The 21,419-nt window shown below is 37.6% G+C and overlaps 1 protein-coding gene across 15 annotated transcripts in view; it reads right to left on the reverse strand.

Annotated features, from left to right (window-relative positions):
- sptan1 (spectrin alpha, non-erythrocytic 1) overlaps positions 1–21,419 on the reverse strand; it is a 46,642-nt gene that overhangs the window by 22,428 nt on the left and 2,795 nt on the right. For 14 of the 15 annotated variants that reach the window (XM_073825112.1, XM_073825125.1, XM_073825123.1 and 11 more), the window contains 20 exons: positions 8,786–9,025; positions 8,441–8,566; positions 7,511–7,651; positions 6,034–6,314; positions 5,793–5,937; positions 4,769–4,923; positions 4,511–4,646; positions 3,869–3,970; positions 3,610–3,747; positions 3,414–3,524; positions 3,248–3,325; positions 2,959–3,114; positions 2,668–2,872; positions 2,397–2,578; positions 2,019–2,262; positions 1,817–1,939; positions 1,478–1,695; positions 691–783; positions 457–591; positions 228–376 (listed from right to left, as the gene is read on the reverse strand). In XM_073825112.1, coding sequence (XP_073681213.1) covers positions 228–376; positions 457–591; positions 691–783; positions 1,478–1,695; positions 1,817–1,939; positions 2,019–2,262; positions 2,397–2,578; positions 2,668–2,872; positions 2,959–3,114; positions 3,248–3,325; positions 3,414–3,524; positions 3,610–3,747; positions 3,869–3,970; positions 4,511–4,646; positions 4,769–4,923; positions 5,793–5,937; positions 6,034–6,314; positions 7,511–7,651; positions 8,441–8,566; positions 8,786–9,022 — 3,155 coding nt within the window. In that variant the 5' untranslated portion in view covers positions 9,023–9,025. Of the gene's footprint in view, positions 1–227; positions 377–456; positions 592–690; positions 784–1,477; positions 1,696–1,816; positions 1,940–2,018; positions 2,263–2,396; positions 2,579–2,667; positions 2,873–2,958; positions 3,115–3,247; positions 3,326–3,413; positions 3,525–3,609; positions 3,748–3,868; positions 3,971–4,510; positions 4,647–4,768; positions 4,924–5,792; positions 5,938–6,033; positions 6,315–7,510; positions 7,652–8,440; positions 8,567–8,785; positions 9,026–13,009; positions 13,220–21,419 lie in introns of those variants that run through there. The other variant, XM_073825113.1, reaches the window with a different exon arrangement.

Genomic DNA, 21,419 nt, shown 5'->3' on the forward strand with positions numbered 1-21,419 from the left:
ACAAAGTTCAAAAGAACAAATGTGAAAAATCTTCTGTAACATTATAAATGTATTTACTGTCACTTTTGATGAATTTAATGAATCTTTGCCAAATGAAAATATTAAATTCTGATCATTTCTGACCTTAAACTTTTGAGGCATTAATAGCCCGAATGCATACTAAACGATGTAAGAAGTCTGCATATAATCATTTTTGATTAGAAAACCAAAAGCAGAACGACTCTTACTGATTGTCAATCTGCTCCTGTCGCAGAGCGATGCTGCCCTGTTCGTTTAGCAGATTCTCGCGAGAGGAAGATTGAGTCGGATCCAACTTCTTCACATACGCTGCGGGAACAAAGCCCTGCCTGTCGTTCACTTCCACTTTCCACCAGTCCTGAAAACAAAATATATATCACTTACAAGAATCCAAATTGGCATGCTAAGTCACACATGTAGCATGCCCTATTTAATCACCTTGTTGGTGCTGTTGAGCAAAGTGAGGATGTCGCCCTTCTTCATGGTGACCTCACGTGGACTTTTCTCCTGGTAGTCATATAGAGCAAGAACCAGCTCCTTGCCAGTCTCATCATCAGTGGGTGCCACTTGTTGCTGTTGATTAAATCAATGAAAAGGACCAAATTTAGGACCAAAAATAGGTTTGTGTTGTTATCTTTTGGTCAGTGCAAAATTGTTATGATGTGATCTTACTCTGCAGGCCTCGGCTTGTTCTTTTAAGGCCTGGATGCTGCTGCCATATGCACTCAGATCAGACATCAGTGCCTCGTGCTTCTTCAGCAGAGCCTTTAAATGATAACAGTGACATTTTAGAGCCAAATGTTTTTCATACAAAACTGTGATATAAGACACTGCAAAAGCAATTGAGTTGATATCTGCCAGTTGAAGAAGTTCATTTCCAGAACAAAAATTTACAGATAAACTTACAGATACTAACCCCCTTGTCATCTAAGATGTTCATGTCTTTTTTTTCTTCAGTCGTAAAGAAATTATGTTTTTTGAGGAAAACATTTCAGGATTTCTCTCCATGGACTTATATGGTGCCCCTGAAGTTGAACTTCTAAAATTCAGCTTAAAAGCAGCTTCAAAGGGCTCTAAATGATCCCAGCTTAGGTAGAAGGGTCTTATCTAGCGAAAAGATCAGTTCTTTTCTAAAACAATGTACAATTTCTATTCCTTTCTTCCTCAAATGTTCATCTTGTCTCGCTCTGCATGAAATCTGCATTTTCCGGTTCAAGACAGTTAGGGTATGTCGGAAAAACTCCCATCTCATTTTCTCCTCCAACTTCAAAATCGTCCTACATCGCTGCAATAGTACCGACTCCGTGTTTACAAAGTGGACGTATGAGATAACGTAAAACGGTTATCTAGGGTGATTTTGAAGTTGGAGAACATCTTGGGTGACAAGGGTGTGAGTTTGTTCTGGAAGTGAACTTCTCCTTTAAGTACTTTGAAACAATCATTTAAGATCCTTGTTTACCTCTGCAGAGTCTTCGTCTTTGCCATAATCGGTGCTTCCTACGATGGGCTCCTTCTCTCTCATCCAAGACTCAGCCTCATTGGCATCAGCAAAGTACTGCTGAGCCTGAAGGGAGTCCTCCAGATCCTGTCTACGCTGGGCTGCTTTTCCCTTCAGTCCATCCCAACGGTTATGCAGCTCTTGCAGCTTAGCTTTCACATCCTCCCCGGCAAAGTGTCCTGAAATGGTGGAAAAAGGCATTTCATTTACAAAAACATTTTGTTTCTACTTTGAGTTATGAATAAAGGTGTTTTAAAAACAGAAAGTCTATCTTATGAAAGTGCTAGAATTAAATCCTACCCTCATCAATCATGGCCTCTCCCTTCTGTGTAACAGCCTTGATTCGAGGTTCATGGCCAGAGATTTCCGCTTGCAGAGCCTGGTGTTTCTTCAGAAGGTTCTGGACTCCAATAAGGTCTTTTCCTGAGAGAGTATGAGAAAACCGTTTTAATATATCAAAACAGTTTATAGTTCATTTCATGTCATTTAAAATCAAACTAACCTCTGTTGGTGGAGGATGCAATGGGTTCCTTCTCTCGGATCCAGGTCTCCTCATCTTCTACGTCCCTAAAAAGTTGCTGAAGGCGCAGAGAGTCTGACAGCTTTTGTTTACGGGCAGCCATGGGCTCCTTTAGGGCCTCGTAGCGTGCCAACAGAGCCTCTTGTTTTTTGCGGATGTTATCAGCATCAAAATGGCCAGCCTCCTGAAACTGCTTGGCCTGAATAGTAATGCCATCAATACGGTCCTGTAAAGAAGAGAGGAACAAGCTGTCAGTTAGGACGTTTAAAAAAAAAACTGACAAAAGCACAAAACTATACAAGAAACAGTGTAAAAAATGTCTAATATCAGTTACACTGAAAATCCTTAAGACATTGTTACCTGGTGAGCAGCCACATCAGCCTCCAGCAGAGCATGTTTTTTCTGAAGGTTCTGGACGCTGGTCAGGTCTTTGCCAAAGTCATCGGAGGCTAAGTGTCCCTCAACCTCATACAGCCACAGCTCGATGTCCTCTACATTACGATTGAACTGCTGCTGCTGGTTTGCTTCACGCAGCTTAATTCCTGAATGAGTAAATAGTTATATTGCTCAAAAGTCTGCCTTTAGTTTCATATTTACTTTTTTATACTGCCAAAATATGCCAGTTTCTAACCTTTGAGTTCAGTTGCCTCCAAAAGTTTCTTCCACTGAGAGCTGACCTCATCCATTCGGGTGGACACCTCGCTGGAGGCATAGTGTTTCCCATCGACCAGCTCCTGTCCTGACTTCTGCAGAGCATCAATGCGGCTCTGATTGGCAGAGAGCTCGGCTTCGAAGGCCTGGTGCTTCTGCACCTTACCCTGCAGGTTGGATGGGTCCTGAAAGAGAATTTTTGGAGGGTTAGAGAAAGAAGGATATATAAACAATTGATTCAAACATGCAAAACAACTCTAGAACAACATACCTTGTAGGCCTCATCAGTTGCAGTCTTCATCTTCTCATTGATCCAGCTCTTGAGCTCATCAGAGTCTCGGAAGAACTGCTGCAGATGGAAAGAGTCCTCCAGGGCAGCACGGCGAAACTGAGCGCGCTCATGAAGAGCGTTGCGTCTGCTCAGCAGCTGAAGTAGAAAAAAAGGTTTTTAAGTCATAGTATTACCAGTGATTCAGCACTTCTGTCAGCAATAATTGAGGCAGGGAAAGTGCTTGCGAGGTTGCAATGAAGGACATTTCAGGGTGCTAATCTCCACTTACTGCATCTCTGCGAGTGGCCACATCCTCCTTGGCATAGTGATTGTTCTGGATCAGTTTGGTGGCAAATTCATCCAGTGCCTGTATATTTCAGTAGAGAAAACGGAGTAAGTTTTTTACCCATTATACAAAGCCTTGACTTTTACATCACATCTGTGTGATTTCTTACAGTGATTTTCTCTTCCTGGGCACTGAGGGATTTCTCAAAGTCTTCGTGTTTCTTCAGAAGAGCTTCAACGCTGTCCAGAGAGTCGCCCAGATCTTCATTCAGCAGGAAAGCCTTTGAAACAGTTTGAAATGTTTAAATCTTCACTGTTACACGTTTAAGAGAAAGTATAATATATAAGGTCTAGGTGAATTTGTACCTCTTGCTTGCTCATCCAGTTGTCGACCTGCTCAGTGTCTCTGTAGAAGAGCTGCAGGTCCATGCACTGCTCGTACTGCTGCCTGCGTAGCTCCCACAGCTCCAGAAGAGACACTTTCTCTTCAGACAGGATGCCCAGCTATAGCAACAAACACAAAATGAAGGTTATTTAGATGCTCACTTTAGAATAAAAAAAAAAAAGGCATCAATGAGGAGTTTGAAAATAGCCTACAAAGACACAGATCCAAGGTCAGACATACCTTTTCCTTGACTTCCTCAGAAGCATAATGTCCGGTGTTCAGCAGAGCCTGCCCAGCCTCATCGGCAGATTTGAAACTGTCCTCATGAGCATCAATCTCGCCCTGGAAAACATTATGGGCATTATGGTCTTAGTATAGTATAAGTGTAAGTATAAGTGCTATACTAAAGCAGGAAATCACAGTTTCAATGAGATAAAGGTTTAAGATCCTATATGTGAACCTGAACCACAAAACAAGTCATAAGTAGCATAGGTGTATTTGTAGGAATAACCAACAATACATTTTATGGGTGAAAATTATCAATATCTCTTTTATGCCAAAAATCATTAGGATATTTAGAAAGATCATGTTCCATGAGAATATTTTGTAAATATTAAATATATCAACACTCATTTTTTGATTAGTAATATGCATTGCTAAGAACTTCACTTGGACAACTTTAAAGGTGATTTTCTCAATAATTAGAATTTTTTTGCACCCTCAGATTTCAGATTTTTAAATAGCTGTATCTCAGACAAATATTGTCCTATCCTAACAAACCATACATAAATGGTATTTATTCAGCTTTCACAAACTGACCCTTATGGCTGGTTTTGTGGTCCCATGTTGCTTTACTTGTTTAGATTTTCAAAGTTTAAATACCTTATGCTCCTGATGGCGGTCAAGCAGGGCCTCAGCTCCGGCCACATCATTGGCCAGCTCATCTGCATTGATTAGAGCCTTCATCTCCGTCACCCAGCTGGTCAGGTCACGAAAATCTGCAGTGAAGCGCTGCAACCTAGAAGCAAGACGACAACCATGAGATCACAAGCGAGCACTGTGCTTAAACTGAGCTTAAATTGTCATCAACCAATCAGTTTAAAGCATTGATCAACAGCAAAAAGATTCTTCTTAACCTACCTGTAGGAGTCATTGAGCCGAGCGTGTCGCTCAGCTGCCAGGGTACGGATCTGCTCCCAGTTGGTAATGAGTTCATCTCTTTTCAGGTGGATCTGAGAGGCATTCTGGGGGTGTGTCTGCTGCAGACGGTCTGCCTCACCGCCAAGAGTGTTTACCTGAAGACAGCAGAGAATGTCTAAATTAAATATACTGAACGACTAGGGATGTAATGATATCAATATCGTCACAGCAAAACTGTCTCGATATTATTGTGGTCACATGACTATATGAAATGCAGTTTTTAAAATATTTTTACATTTCTTATTCTAACATAAAAGGTCTTAAAAGTTGTGTTTTGGGCCATAATATTTTGTCACAGTCTCAATGAACTAAAACCAAAAGCACAATATGGCTTAATTCCTTCATCAAGTCTGTTTTTGCAGCATGTTTCAAAGTGAAGCGCACACTTCGTTCAGTTGATCAGCTCGTGATACGGTGTTTTCTCTTCCTCAGAACAGCTCAGTTCACGGTGAATGCATTGAACTTATTTATTTCATGTGCTGTGAGTTTAACGCGCATTTGGGAATGCAACGGTCACCAGTTGGGCATTGTTTTTCTGGCAGATGATTACAAAATTTCACTATATTTGTAGTGAGACGTGTTTTTGTAAGCCCGTTTTCACAGAATCTGGAGTTTTCCATCAAAATAAAAGTTCTATTGCAGTTTCCATCTAAATAAAAGCTTAAAAGTACAGTGTGAATTGCTGACAGCAAGCGGTTCAAATAGGTAAAGTAATTTCCTTACTGTAGTGTCAAGCAAAAATAATATAGCCCTGAAATATTCTTTTTGATTTATTTTACAAGGCAAATGTTTTACGATATATGGCTATTACTGTCATTGTTTTTATTATTATTATTATATTCTAATTTGTTTGGCTTCCTAAAACACCAGTGTTAATGTAATTTAGACTGAGACAGTATATCACAAATAAAAAGAGGGTCGAGTCCCTTTTAAAGTTCAGGTAAAGATAGAAAAAGAGACTGACCTTGTCCTCCAAGGCTGCCAAGTCTCTTTCCAGCCCCTCGTGTTTTCGAAGCAAAGCTTGAACGCTGGCGAGGTCACGACCAAAATCATCAGATGCCATGAGCTGCTCCTTCTCTTTAATCCAGCTGATTGTCTCATCCACATCACTGTAGGTAAAAACAGAAACTTTTAGTAACTAAAGACTTTAAAAAAAAACAAATTTGCATGTAAAACAGTGATTACAAATGTCTTGAATAACTCACCGGTTGAAACGCTGCACCTCAGCAGCTCCAAACAGCTTGCCCTGCCTCTGCTGAGCCAATCCCTTCAGCCTCTGCCAGGCAGCGTTCACCTCCTCCTGCTTTTTCAGGATGAGCTCGCCCTCGGGATGACTTTCCTGGGTTAGCTTACCGGCTGCTTGGTTCACCTCATTCACACGCTCCTCGTGGGCTGCCAGGTCTGTCTGGAACTCTTCAAACTTCTTCTGCAGAACCTCCACATGCTCAAGATCCTGGCCAAGCTCTTCTGAGGTGGCAATAGCTTCCTGCAATAAAATATTGTTAGTGTGTCTTCAAATATATTAGGTAATAAATACAGTAGGGCTGCACGATATTGGGGAAAAATTACATTGCGATATATTTTTTTTCTTGCGATATATATTGCGATGTGTACAAATTCATTTGTTCATCAGGTTGTTTTGAACTGCTTAAAAATCTAATAATAATTCAAGAATAATTGGGGTAATTTTGTAAGCATTTTCAAAGAATAAAAAAGTAAAAGTACAGTATAATCAAAACCCTGAAATAAAATACTTTTTAAAGCTTATTTTGGGTAGTTTCATAAACAGTTTGACTCACCTTATTCACTGTCAATTCAGGCAAATCAAGGCTCTAATATGAAATTAATAATGAATGTTTCTTTTACCCTGATGAAAGGGAAATCAGCTTCTTCCTTTCACGAAAAACATTAAAAGCTTAGCCAAGATGGAGGAACAGCTGATCATAGCTGTTACAGGGATCAATTTTTTTTAGCAGCAGAGCTACTGCAAGCAATTTTTAGTTTTGGAAATCCATTTATCTTTGTTTATTTATCTTTGCTGAAACTTTCACGTCTTTAGGAGAGCGCGGGTCATGGTTGCTTAGCAACGGCAGACGCCACTCTGCCACTCAAGTTACAGAGCGCTTTGGAAAGAAGGAGAAAGCGACACGCCTAGCGTTTTCCACGCGTTTTTAGGCGCGACATGTGAACGGTCCCTTAAATTCGTAGTGTTTCCGCGAGTTGTGGCAACATCTGCCAGGCACTCCCGTCAAAGCACCTGTTTTTGGTCAGCAGCATCCCTTTTGTATCCAAAATACTTCCAAATGACCGACGTTGCGTTTCTTTTTGCGACCAAATCTTCCATTTCGGCGCTTTTCTCCCATCCCGCGCTCATTTTGCCATGCGCACGCAGAGGCTGCATGCATGAAGTAGGTGAAGCAACGTGTGCATTGTAGTTTTTAAAGAACCCTTAAATATGAGTTAATTACTTTATTTTAGACAAATATAGATCCGTTAATAGAAAGTTTAGAAATATAGAAAGTACATTTTAAAATCAGACACACATAATTTTTTTTTTCCCTGCATCGTGACTGCCACGATGTGACTATCGCGCATGCGTACATCGCGATGACGATGCTTAAACGACCTATCGTGCAGCCCTAAAATACAGCGTAATATATAACATCTACTGTGTTCTCTCACCTTGTCACTGATCCAGTCCAGGGCATCCTCGCACTCACGGAGGTACTGCACCAGTTTCTGGGCCTGCAGGAGACGCACTCCCTTCTCTTTAGTCTTCTGCAGAAGGAGGTCCCACAGACGGTGAAGTTCCTCTAGACGGGTCTGAGTTTCCAGAGAGGACAGAGACAGACAATTAGGATCAAAACTAAATTTAATAAGAAATCATTTAAGGACAGCTTAGTTTAAGTCTAGAAATATATTTTCTGAAAAGTCAGTCAGCTTGGACTGTAATAAAAATACTAAATGTGACCCTGGACCACAAAACCAGTCTGAAGTAGCAATAGCCAAAAATACATTGTATGGGTCAAAATTATCGATTTTTCTTTCATGCCAAAAAATCATTAGGATCATATGTTCCATAAAGATATTTTGTAAATTTCTTACCGTAAATATATCAAAACTTAATTTTTGATTATTAATATGCATTGCTAAAAGCTTCATTAGGACAACTTTAAATGCAATTTTCTCAATATTTTGGATCCTCAGATTTCAGATTCTCAAAAAGTTGTATCTTGGCCAAATACTGTCCTATCCTAACAAACATACATCAATGGAAAGCTTATTTATTCAGATTTCAGATGATGGTTTTGTGGTTCAAGGTCACAAATAAGAAACTTGAGATAGAATGAAAAAGAACACAGCACTCATGTCTTTGGAAGGACTGGAAAAAGATCTAGAAGAAGTAAAAATTAAACTTTTTTAAATGTTTCACCGCACTCAAGTACCTACTGGAATAAAAGCACCATAATTGACACTTTTTACAATTGGTCGCTGAGAGGTCCGGTAAGGCGTGAAAGACTGATCCATATAAGAAAGTTAAAACACTATAAAAATGTCACTTTTCTCCATTATGGAACTCTAGCATGTGGTATTAAAAAGAAAGAGCCTTACTCGAATGGTTTCAGATGCAAAGTGGCTCTCAGATATCATAAGATTGCCGGTCTCGTCCAGTTTGATGATGGCCCCAGCGTTAGCCTGCACCTCTGCCTCAAAAGCTTGATGTTTCTGGAGCTTTCCCTAAAAGATGGAGAGAAAAATGAAAAATGCTGTATGACCAACCTTGTGTACTGTATTTACTGTATTCAAGCTTTTACAATCTAATGACTCTATAAAGCAATTCACTACTGATTACAGCAGACCGACCCAGTCAAGGAATTTACAGCTTAAGGGTGGAATCACTTTAAGAACAGCAGTGACATTTCAGAAAAGACATTTAGGAAACCTATTTTTTTTTACCTGTAGGTTGCTGGGGTCCTTGTAGTTCTCATCAGAGGCGATCTGTAGCTTCTCTTGGATCCATTTCTCAAGCTCATCTGCATCTCGACGGAAGAACTGGAACCGGTAAGAGTCTTCGAGTTTCTGTCTGCGCACAGTAGACAGCTCCTTGAAGCGACGGTACCGGTCCAGAACCTGCTGTCGGCGCTCCTGGATGTCATCAGCTGACTCCAGCACTTTAACTCCACTGATATCCATTTTCTAAAAGAGGGAAAAGACTTTGTTAATGATAACAAATAAATAATAAATCTCTGAATGCCAAAGCCCTTTTGCTAGAACAATGCACACAACAAAGATTTAATAATATAACTTTTAATGAAAGTTAAAACTATTGAAACTATTTTACATTGACACCACTACAGCTGCATGGAACAAACACTCACTGAATGGAGGTGCTTAACACCAGGCAGACATTTTGAGAGTTAAAACACACAACTCTCCCCTGCAATGGCCAACAGCTGAGCACATGGGGGGCCCGGCGGAAATTCCTCACGCTTCTGAGCAAACCGGCACAAAGAGAGTGCTGAGAGTGCTGCCATCAGCCCCTGCTGACTCTGAACACAACCCCCACCAAAGCTACATCCACCCCAATCCAAATGCATCTGTCCCATACTGTCCGTAGGGAGGGGGTGTGTGATTTCAGCTGTATTCAAGGGTGGAGGGGGTGAGGTTGGGTTGTGCTTGTGTCCAGAATGAATAAACCAGGGAAAGACGGGTCACACCCAGATTACAGCTCTTTTTCTATCAATACTGTGCTGTTTTCTGATCTAGAACCATCCCACATATTTACACTGTAGCTCTGAGCCAGAAAAAAACCTGTTCTTGACCCAGGAATAGCTTTTTTTTTTTTCATGTGAAACAAAACTTAATTGCTCTCATTATAATCAACAAAATTGTTGACAGAGGAAACACTGGAAAATGACTCAAATATTCTCAAAACTCTTTATACTCATAAATAAAGACCATTATGTGTCATGTTTATTATAGTCAGGTTATGACAAAAGCGGTTATGTGGAATCAAGAGCTGATTCTCAGAGAGACCTGCGATTTTGAATGCCAGACTGACTGGATTTCTGGGAATGTTGGGTCAGTTGTTGGTCTATTTCAGATGAGTCTAAGAGTGTGTTCACACTTGTCATGTTTGGTTTGATTAAAATGAAATTGCTTTGTTAGTGCGGTTCATTTGAGTAAGTGTGAACGCTGCCATCCGAACCTTGGTGCGCACCAAACAATTTTTTAGCGGTCTCGGTCTACTCTCTAATGAACTCTGATGCGGTTTGAATTAAATATGAACGCAACAAGGACCAAATACTTCTCAACTAACAAAAAAAGGAAGTAATGACAAGATGCAATGATATGCGGCATGATTTCACAATAGGAACAAGTGGTATCTAAAACAAAATGAGCACAGGGCAAACGTAGAGCAACGCCTTCATGAGCTCTTCGTGAGTTCACAGGTGATGAAAAAAAAAAAAAAAAAAAAACATCGGTACATGCAACAATGAGCATGCTTAGTCCAGAAGACGGCATTAGGTGTTGACAAGGTAAAGTCGCTTTAAGTCGAACACACCTTTTCCTTTAGTTTGGAGTGTTCAGTAAGTTCCGTCACAAAATATACTTCATTCAACCCAACCAATCAGGTTGTAAATTTATCACTATGCCTTTAGGTTCGGTATCTTTAGGTTCGCTGTCAAAAATGCCAGTGTGAACGCTCAGCGGAATAGAGAGCTGATTCTCAGAGAGGCTTGAGATATTGAATGCCAGACTGACTGGATTTCTGGGAATGTAGGGTCAGTTGCTGGTCCATTTCAGAAAAGTCTAAAGGGTGTGCGCACACTAGTCATATTTGGTTTGATTAAAATGAACTTAAGTATGTGTATTTAAGTAAGTGTGAATGCTGCCATACAAACTCTGGTGCGGTTTGAATGAAATATGAATAGAACAAGGACCAAATACTTCTAAACAAACCCAAAACAGGAAGTAATGACAAGACGCGACGCTATGCAACATGATTTCACAAAGGGAACAAGGAGTGAATCAACACAAAATGAGCACAAAGAAAACGTGGAGAAACGAGGAGGTAAAGGTGGTGAAAATAAAGTCATACACGCAATAATAAACATGCTTAGTCCAGCAGACAGCATTGGGTGTAGTTGACTTAAAGTTGCTTTAAGTCGAATGCACCTTTTCCTTTTGTTTGTAGTGTTCGGTGAGTTCCGTCATAAAATATGTGTCATTCAACCCAACCAATCAGGTTGTGAATGTATCACTATACCTTAAAATTCGGTATCTTTAGGTTAGCTGTCAAAAATTCCAGTGTGAACGCTAAGTGGACCAGGACCAAATGTATCATTTTCCTTTTTAGTTCGGACCAAATGCACCAAACAAACTGAACTACAAGTGTGAACACACTCTCAAAATAGGATAATAAATAACCGGTCAATGCAATCAGACACATTTGGCTCCGTTTCAAATAAAAATGACTTCATAGCGGTGAAAAAAAGAAAACTTTGGACGAAGAGTAGAAGAATTCACTTCACACACAGGCGTGAACATCTGGAGCCATTCCACACTGACATGCGAACAGCTGAACATTCTTGATCTGTTTTAGAAACGGCATGACAACTTATTAACCCTTACTGTGAGGTTTACGGAATTATTTATCTAATGATAAAGCCTAAATGATAATACTTTATTGGCCAGAATTTTGCAATTTCAATTAAATTTAAGATTTTAAAACACTAGCCATGACACTCTTCTCTTGCTGTTGTTCCAAACTCAAAAAAAAAATGTGTACTAAAATCAGCTCAAAATATCATACAAGTCTGATATCCTTCAACTGGATGGGGTCAAAGTCCCAAAATGACCAACAATGACTTCTGGCAAATATAGCATTGATTCATCCAGCTTGTAAACTGGGGTAAAAATCTGTGGAAGTCATGTTAGTGTATTCCAGCCTTGACTATATATGGTTTAATATTTGACACAAACTGTAAAATGTTTCCCTTTTTAAAAACAAGCTTTCTGGGCTTGAACGCAGGAGTTGCGGTGCTGTCTATGCAGGTTCAGAAAGCTCTCAGATTTCATCAAAAATATCTTAATTTGTGTTCCAAAGGTGAACGAAGGTCTTACGAGTTCGGAACGACATAAGGGTGACTAACTAATGACAGAATTTTCATTTTGAGGTGAGCTATCCCTTTAACAATCTTTCTTTACAAAATCTTTAACCTTAATTCAATTACTGTGATTGCATAGGGATGTTGTCTGACAATCACATGCTAAGATCATTCATAGACCTTGTGCTCCATTTGCTAAAGCGAATCCATCATGGGATGCATTTAGAAACGATTCAGGCTAATCCAAGGTCAGGGAAACTAACAAAACGACACTTTTAACTATGGAGTCAGCCATGTAATGCACTGTCAGCCTGGATCAATACAGTCTTTTGTTATGCTGGCCAGAGCTGCCATCTTTCCTCTATAACCCCCCATGAAGATATAAAGAAATAAGATGGCGATCATGATGGTAAATACGAAAGAGACAAATACGCCAATAGCTTATGACATCTTAAGGAGAATTTAACTGCAGGAGATCAGCTCTATGCACAAAACATCCGCTTGATATAATGACAGAAGGATGGAAAAGAGAAAGCAGATAAGGAAGTGATTAGCTAATGGCTGATCCATTAGTGAGATCCTTGAGTCAATCATAACCAATCATAACCAATCAATCATAAAAGCATAAAGCACATCCAGATGAGAAATGATGAAGTGACGCACAGCCGACGATCTAATGCACAGCTTGTGCTATACTGTGAATATGTCCTGTTTTTGTCTAGATCAGCTGGATGCAAACCGCCCTTCCCCCCTAACCCGCCTCTCCCAAAACAATCCCATCTCGATGTCTGTTAGATCTGATGGGATTATGACCAGCTCTGCCTCTGTGAGAACAGATGTCATGACCACAGATCTGTACCGTTAAATTAAGCCGGCAAATGTGCGCAATAGGCCACACCCATGCGCAGATCAAAAATCAGCAGACGTCAACACATGACGAGTCTTTTAAAAAAGACTCTTAAAGTCTTTTAATTCTCAATATCCAAGTTGTGATGTGTTTTCAAATACTTAAGCATGAAATAAGACAGTTGTTAATTAAAATGCACAAAAAGAACGCAATAAAACTCACCAGACTACAAAGCTACGTGTTCAGGAGAGCCTCACTGCAGTCCAGCTGTAGCAACAGATAGCACCTCTAAATGCGGCTGTGTACTAGTGATAACACAAACTCATACGTTCTTTTCCCTCCCCGTTCCTCTCTATCATTTGTCTTAAGTCTGTTGCTTCTGATTCCAAATGAATACGGCAGTCCAGCAGCAGCACTCTGGAATGTTCCCCTCTCTTTCCCACACGCTTGTTCATTGAGCAGAGCGCTTCAGTAACTGCCTCTCACATTCCCAACACATGATGACACAGGCAAAGTCCAACCTCTCGCCCTGCTGCAATACAGTGGCCATTTATGATTTATGAACGGGCAACCATTACAAGAGCTTTGAGATATGACATGCAGAAAAGCATTTTATGTTTTTGAGGTTTGTGTAATAAAAAAAACACTCAGTAAAACCAACCATCTTTGTCGTGGTCAAAGTATAACCATTACGGTCAAAACCCACAAACCCACAAACCAAAAAAAAGGAGGAAGGAGAAGTCAAGGAGGAAAAGTATAATAAACCATTTTTGAATATATTGGAATATCACATTGGTCATGGACGTTAGTGATTTAAAAAATAAGTTTGGGATCAGTAAGATTTTAAATGTTTTTTAAAGAATTCTCTTGTGCTCATCAAGGGTGCATTTACTTGATTAAAAATACAGAAAAAAGTAATATTGTGAAATATTACTACAGTTTAAAATAATGATTTTCTATTTAAATATATTTTAAAATATAATTTATTCCTGTGATGCAAAACTGGTTTTTCAGCATCATTACTCCAGTCTTCAGTGTCACATGATGCTTCAAAGATCATTCTAATATGATCATTTATTATCAATGTTGGAAGCATTATTTTTTGGAACATGCGATTCTTTTTTCAGGATTTTTTGATGAAAGAAAAGTTAAAAAGAACAGCATTTATTCAAAATAGAAATCTTTTTTTAACAATAAGTCTTTGTTTTCTATTTTTTTTTTTTTTTTTTTTTTTAGAATTTAACAAATTCTTGGTGAATAACAGGATTAATTTCTTTAAAAAGGGGAAAAAAATTTGTACTGACCACAAACTTTTAAATGATTAGTTTATACTGTTACAAAAGATTTTTTAAATTTTAAATAAATGCTGTTTTTTTTCAACATTTAAAATAAATCGGCATAGAATGTTTTCTGAAGGATCATGTTGCACTGATGCTGAAAATTGAGCTTTTTATCACAGGAATAAATTACATTTTAAAATATATTAGCATTGAAATAATATTGTACAATTTTACTGTTTTTTTCTGGATTTTTGATCAAATAAATAGCCTTTTCTTTCACTTTTTATCAATTTAACAAACTCTTGATCAATAAAAGTATTAATTTATTTCTTAAAATTACTGACTACAAATGTTTAAATGAATTTATATTATTACAAAAGATTTCTGTTTGAAATAAATTATGTTCTTTTTCAACATTGATAATAAATCAGCATATTAGAATGATTTCTGAAGGATCATGTGACACTGAAGACTGGAGTAATGGTTCAAAATTCAGCTCTGCATCACAGGAAAAAAATACTTTTTATCAAATTATTGGTGAATAAAAGTATTAATTTCCTTAAAAAAAAGAAATAATAAAAAAATTACTGACCACAAACTCTTAAATGATGATTTATATTGTTACAACAGATTCCTATTTTACGTAAACGCTGTTCTTTTTCAACATTGATAATAAATCAGAATATTTGAATTTCTGAAGGATCATGAGACACTGAAGACTGGAGTAATGGTTCAAAATTCAGCTCTGCATCACAGGAAAAAAAATAAATTTTAAAGAATATTCACATAGAATTTTTTTTAGATTTTTGAACAATTAAATGCAGTCCTGATGAGCCACAGAAACCTTTAAAAAAAATCGTACTGATCCCAAACTTTTGAACGGTAGTGTTTATCAGTATTAGTTGACATTAGATTTTTTTTAAATCCTTTTATTCAGCAATGCTGCATTAAATTCATTTAAAGTAACAAAATATACATTTGAACATATTACCAGAATTTTAATATCAGTGAATCCCTATCCAATTGTATGCAGCCTACTAGATCCTTCGTTACCGTTTAAGGATATTCCCACTCCACCCAGACAATCAGGACTCTCTAATAGCGTCAAAGTATCCTATTCTCACTCCAGCCTGATAATAAGGTTGTCTTGACAGACATTCTTAAGATTCTCTGAGAGAAGAGCTGGGATATTAATAACCACAAGCCTGAAGGTGACACAGATTTTCAAAGCAGTGACAACTGAGTGAAACAGAATCACTAACCAGGCAAAACTAGAACATTGCAACAGCTGCATTGCTACAAGGACTAAATACTTATCAGATCATGAGGTGACATGAAAAATGAAGTGATGCAATATGACACCCATTTCCTCAAGCATTCATTTTTCATAACATGGATCCCATACTCTAAACATCAGTGTTCAGCACAAGCCAAGCACTTATCATTAAACACACTCCCACTATCAAGCTGGGAATACACTGAGAACTCAGTGAGGTCATGTTGAAAGCCTGGAAGTTTCCATAGTAACACATCTGTATCCGAGGGCCGCTGACATCTGAATGGGAGGATGCAGGCCTAAGGAATTCAGAGGAAACGGGTGGGCTGTCTCCAAGGATTAAACTTGGCTAGTAGTAGCTGTTCAAAGAGACCAAAAAGCTGAAATAATACCAGATACAGATAAAAGTGCCTATATTATTTAAGCCCTTAAAGGAGAAGTTCACTTCCAGAATGAAAATTTAGATCATTTCATGCCCCCTTGTCATCCAAGATGTTCATGTCTTTCTTTCTTCAGTCGTAAAGAAATTGTTTTTTTTTTTTTAAATGTTTGCCAATTATGGCAAGCATTTCAATATTTTTCTCCATATAGTGGACTTCAATGGTGCTTGTAAGTTTAAACTTTCAAAATGCAGTTTCAAAAGTTCCTAAACGATCCAAGCCGAGAAAGAAGGGTCTTATCTAGCGAAACTGTCGAGGTTAAAGGTCCACTGAAGTGCCTGGAAAAATGCAACGTTATTCTATGTGGTGACGTGCTTTTAACTGAAACAAAAACATATCGCCCAGCCCCGCCCACTTATTTTGAATAGCCAATAGCGTTCCATTTATATCTGTTCGGGCCAGAGCCGTTAAGCTCGGTAAAGCCGCGTTTGTAGCTTATGACAGCCACAGACTAATAAATTACCCCACAGATTCAATATGAAACTCTTGCTAAAACAAAATAGTAATCATAATCATGCTGAGGCTGTGTAGTTTAATACATGCTGATCGCACATATGAGCACATATGATCTGCTCCGTGTATTGCATCTCTGTGTAGGGGGCGGGACAATACAGACTCTAGAAAGCATTTGATTGGTCAGAACGTTTGATGAGAAACTGAAGTGCACGGTGATATCATCAAAATCGTTGATTCATATTGGCGGAAGTGACGAGACTAAGTTTTGAATGCCCATATCTTGTAAACACGAATTTTGTCGTTGTTTTGAAGCACACTGGTTTATAGATAATCTTAAGGCTAATATATTCATACTAAAAGCCAAAAAACTTTAATTTTGATTTCAGGGGGACTTTAAAAAAAAAAAAAGTGTATAAATTGTCCTTTTTTTCTGTTTTGAAAATAACCAATTGTTTTTCCTTGGCTAGGATCATTTGGAGCCCTTTGAAGCTGCATTTAAACTGCATTTTGGAAGTTCAAACTCACAGGCACCATAGAAGTCCACTTTATGGAGAACATTCCTGAAATTTTGTCTTTAAAAAACTATTTCTTTATGACTGAAGAAAGACAGACATAAACATCTTGGATGACAAGGGGGTGAGTAAATTATCTGTACATTTTTGTTCTGGAAGTGAACTTTAAAAGCACTTAAAGAGATAGTTCACCAAAAAATGAAAATGCTGTCATTAATTACTCACCCTCATGTCATTACACCATTTTAATGATGTCCTTAATACATTTCTGTGCCTTGACCATGGTATGACTCTTGCTGTCTATGAAGGGTCAAAAAGCTCTCGGATTTCATCAAAAACACCTTCATTTGTGTTCTGAAGATAACTGAAGGTCTTACAGGTTTAGAATGACACAAGGGTGAGTAAGTAATGACAGAATTTTAATTTTTGGGTGAACTATCCCTTTAAAGGAATGGCAAAAATAAAAAAATAGCTGAAAGTTTACTGACCATCAGGATATCCATAATATCATAATGTAGACAATTTTGTCTTTACTGAAACAAATTTAGAGAAATTTAGCAATGCGACGGCACCCATTTACATGGTGAGCAAGTGACGCAATGCTGAATTTCTTCAAATCTGTTTTCTTCAAAAACAAACGTATACATCTTGAATGACCGGAAGGTAAGTTCCTGTACCTTTAAAGCATATCCTGTTAACGACTACATTATTGATTAAGAGTTGAAAGCTAAATGATCCCTGAGAATGACAATGCAATTGCAAATGAAATTGTGTGCATCTTAAAACATGCAATATTTATGATTATAGTCAGCTGTGGAAAAAAAAAATCAAAATTGCTCTCCATCAGAGCCGCCAAGGATCAAAACATCACACACAGTCGGATTTTAAGAGACTTAATCCATGGCAGCATATCAACTAGGCTACATCATGCAGAACACCCACACAAACCATGCAACAAACACACAAAACCTGAAATAAACCATGCATTAAATATAAAAAAGCATCTCCAGACCTTACCAATTCATATGTCCTGTTATATATATCACTTCAGCTCAGGTATGTGCGGTTTCTTAAGATGCTGCTGAGTGCATGAGTATGCAGAAAACAAAACCTCTCTCAGACTGCATTTGTCTAAGCATCTTCTCTCCCTCTCGCTGCAGTGCAGACAAAAGCAACAGCGCTGCAGTGACGGGCCTGTGTGGGGTGACAGCCAAGGTAGAACCCAACCCATGCGTCTCTCTTTTCGAGTGAATAAGGAGAAAAACACCTCACACAGAGTTTCTTCCTTTCCTTTGACTTTAATTTACACAGCAAACCAGTGCAGAACACAGACACACACACAAACTCATATAATTTACCTTCAGTTTGGGTTTAAGAAACTTGGACATGGTAACAGGTGTCTCGGGGGTGGCTACAAGGCGTAATGTAAAAAAATGAATGGTTAAAACATTGAGATTGGTTAATAAAAATAGAACCGGGAAAAGGGCTGCATGATTAATAGTATTTTAATCATGATTGCTGCACCTCTCAATCATGTGCGATATTGACCAGATGGATATATTTTCTTAAAAATGTTCATGATCTCCACTTGCGAAAATCTGCTCAAATGATGATACACAGCCAGGCTGTGTTCCTTTAAAGCGATGGTTCGGAGTAGATTTGACTACATTGCTATTGCTATGCACTCCAAAGCCCATCTAAATGCCCCATCCAAAGTCTTTTTTTACCTTAGTCGAACATTGACAGAGATATTTGAGCTTGTCGAATGGTTTGCTACAGCCGTACATTGTACATGTGATGTATCTCGTAAATTGCACCACTAAACGTGCAAGTAATCTTACCAAACTTCTACAGTAGTGTAAATAGGGCATGTACTCACAAAACGCTGCATTGGAAAATTTTTAAGTCCACCATGAGTGTATTAAAAACAACTGTTACCCGATCCCTACTAGTTACATAAAAGTCCACCTACTACGTCTGTGTGCATGTCAATGTAGTACTTTTACGTGCTTTTCCCAAACCAGGGAACTGACGTCGACGTGTCGCCATTTGTAGTTTTTGAGACTAGTAGGGATCGGGTAACAGTTGTTTTTAATTCACTCATGGTGCACTTTACGAGATACATCACATGCACCATGTACGGCAGCAGCAAGCCATTCGACAAGCTCGAATAACTCCGTCAATGTTTGACAAAGGTAAAAAAAACTTCGGATGGGGCATTTAGATGGGCTTTGGAGTGCATAGCAATGTAGTCAAATCTACTCCGAACCATCGCTTTAAGAGGCCAAAGAGCCATTTGCTGCAAAACCTACAAATGATGACCTGTATTAAATGTATTAAACATTAATCTTGACTATATTGTTTGCGAATGCGGTTGCAGAATAAATGCACTTATCTGTGCTAGATAGTCTTTGTTGTTTTAATAGAAATACCATAAGATGATTTGAACTTATTAAAATTCATATTTGGAATTTCACTGTTTTAGCTTCTGAAAGCTTTAAAGGTTTAGAATGTAGTCAGTTTTATAAAGAACAGTAAGATTTTTAATGCTTTTTAAAGAATTAGCTTTACTTATTTGATTCAGAATACAGCAAAAACTGTAATATTGTGAAATAATTTTACCATTTCAAATGAATGTGTACTATTTGAATATATTTTAAAACAAAATTTATTTCAGTGATTTCAAAGCTGAATTCTTAGCATCATTACTTCAGTCACGTCATCAGAAATCAGAAATCATACTAATACGCTGATTTTCTGTTTTATTATTATTACTACTATTTTTATTATTATTATCAATATTATAATATAACAGTTAAGTAAATTTTTTCAGGATGCTTTAATGAATAGAAAAATCAAAGATCAGCATTTATCTGAAATTAAAAGCTTTTGTAACATTATACACTATACCATCAAAAGCTTGGAGTCAGTATAATTTTTTTTTTTTTGGGAAAGAAATTATAGAATTAAACATTTATTTAGCAAGGATGCTTCAAATTGATCAAAAGTGATGATAAACACATTTATAATGTTTCAAAAGATTTCTGATTTCAGATAAATGCTGTTCTTCTGAACTATTAATCAAAAAACCTGAAAAAATCTACTCAGCTGCTTTCAACGTATTAATAATAATAAATGTTTTTTATGCAGCAATATAGATTATGAGAATGATTTTAGAAGGATCATGTGACTGGAAAAATTCTGCTTTGACTTCAAAAGAATAAATTACATTTAAAAATATATTTAAAAAGAAAACAGTTATTTTATATAGTACTTCTACTGTTTTTGCTGTACTTTGGATCAAATAAATTCAAGCTTGGTGAGCAGAAGAGACTTCTTTAAAAAAACTTCTGACTGGTAAAAACTTTTTTTTTAAGTTTTTTTAAAGTTTTTAAAAAAACTTTTGACTGGTAGTGTCTATATATGACAAAATAATTCAGAAAAATTAGGTAAAATTTAAATTTTTATATTTTGTGCAATAATTCTGATCAAATGTAAAAAAAAAAAAAAATCATATATGTGACCCTGGACCACAAAACCAGTCTTAAGTCGCTGGGGTATATTTGTAGCAATAGCCAAAAATACATTGTATGGGTCAAAATTATTGATTTTTCTTTTATGCCAAAAATCATTAGGATATTAAGTAAAGATCATGTTCCATGAAGATTTTTTGAAAATTCCTACTATAAATATATCAAAATGTAATTTTTGATTAGTAATATGCATTGTTAAGAACTTAATTTGGACAACTTTAAAGGTGATTTTCTCAGTATTTTGATTTTTTTCCACCCTTATATTCCAGATTTTCAAATAGATGTATCTCGGCCAAATATTGTCCTATCCTAACAAACCATACATCAATAGAAAGCTTATTTATTGAGCTTTCATATGATGTATATATCTCAGTTTTGTAAAATTTAACCTTATGACTGATTTTGTGGTCCAGGGTCACATATAAGAATAATCATGATTAAAAATCACAATTTAACATTTTTGGGCAAAATCATTGTGATTATCAGTTCAACCATTATCGTGCAGCCCTAACATAAACCATTCAATACAATCAAGGCTTGGCTAAATTCAGGCCTTTTTGAGCCTAAGTAGAGCATGCGGTATTATATCAGCTCATGCAATGCAATAACATAACACAGACCAACAGAAAGAGACCATCTGATACATGTCAAAGTGACAGTGTAGATGCGAATGCAAAATAAGGGCAACCCTTAGAGCCTGGTAAATAAAGTAGACCACTTCAGGTCTGTGTTACACCAGGATGCAACGTGAAACCAGAACAGACAATGACACAGCCTTTGGCCTGTTTTCTGTCAGCCTTACAAGGTATCATCCTAAGACAACAGTGACTGGTATCTGAATAATATCTGCGTCATTATGGACACACAGCTGCTATAAATTCAATAATTAAGTGTTTTTCCAGTGGCACCCTAATGACAAACACAAATCATTTCTAATTGTCATAACACAGAGATATGCAAAACTAAAGTATGGGACCATCATGACACTTGGGAGGGGTCAACTAAAATAGTTACACAGCTGCACAAAGGCAACATGTCCCACAGGAAACCCTCACCCACCCTTGCAAAGACCCCTGCATGTTAGAAGTTACGTTATGAGACAGGAGTCCACACCCTTTGAAAGATTCTCAACAAT

The sequence above is a fragment of the Garra rufa genome, chromosome 19, assembly GCF_049309525.1.
Source record: "Garra rufa chromosome 19, GarRuf1.0, whole genome shotgun sequence".
In the NCBI taxonomy this organism is placed as follows: domain Eukaryota; kingdom Metazoa; phylum Chordata; class Actinopteri; order Cypriniformes; family Cyprinidae; genus Garra; species Garra rufa.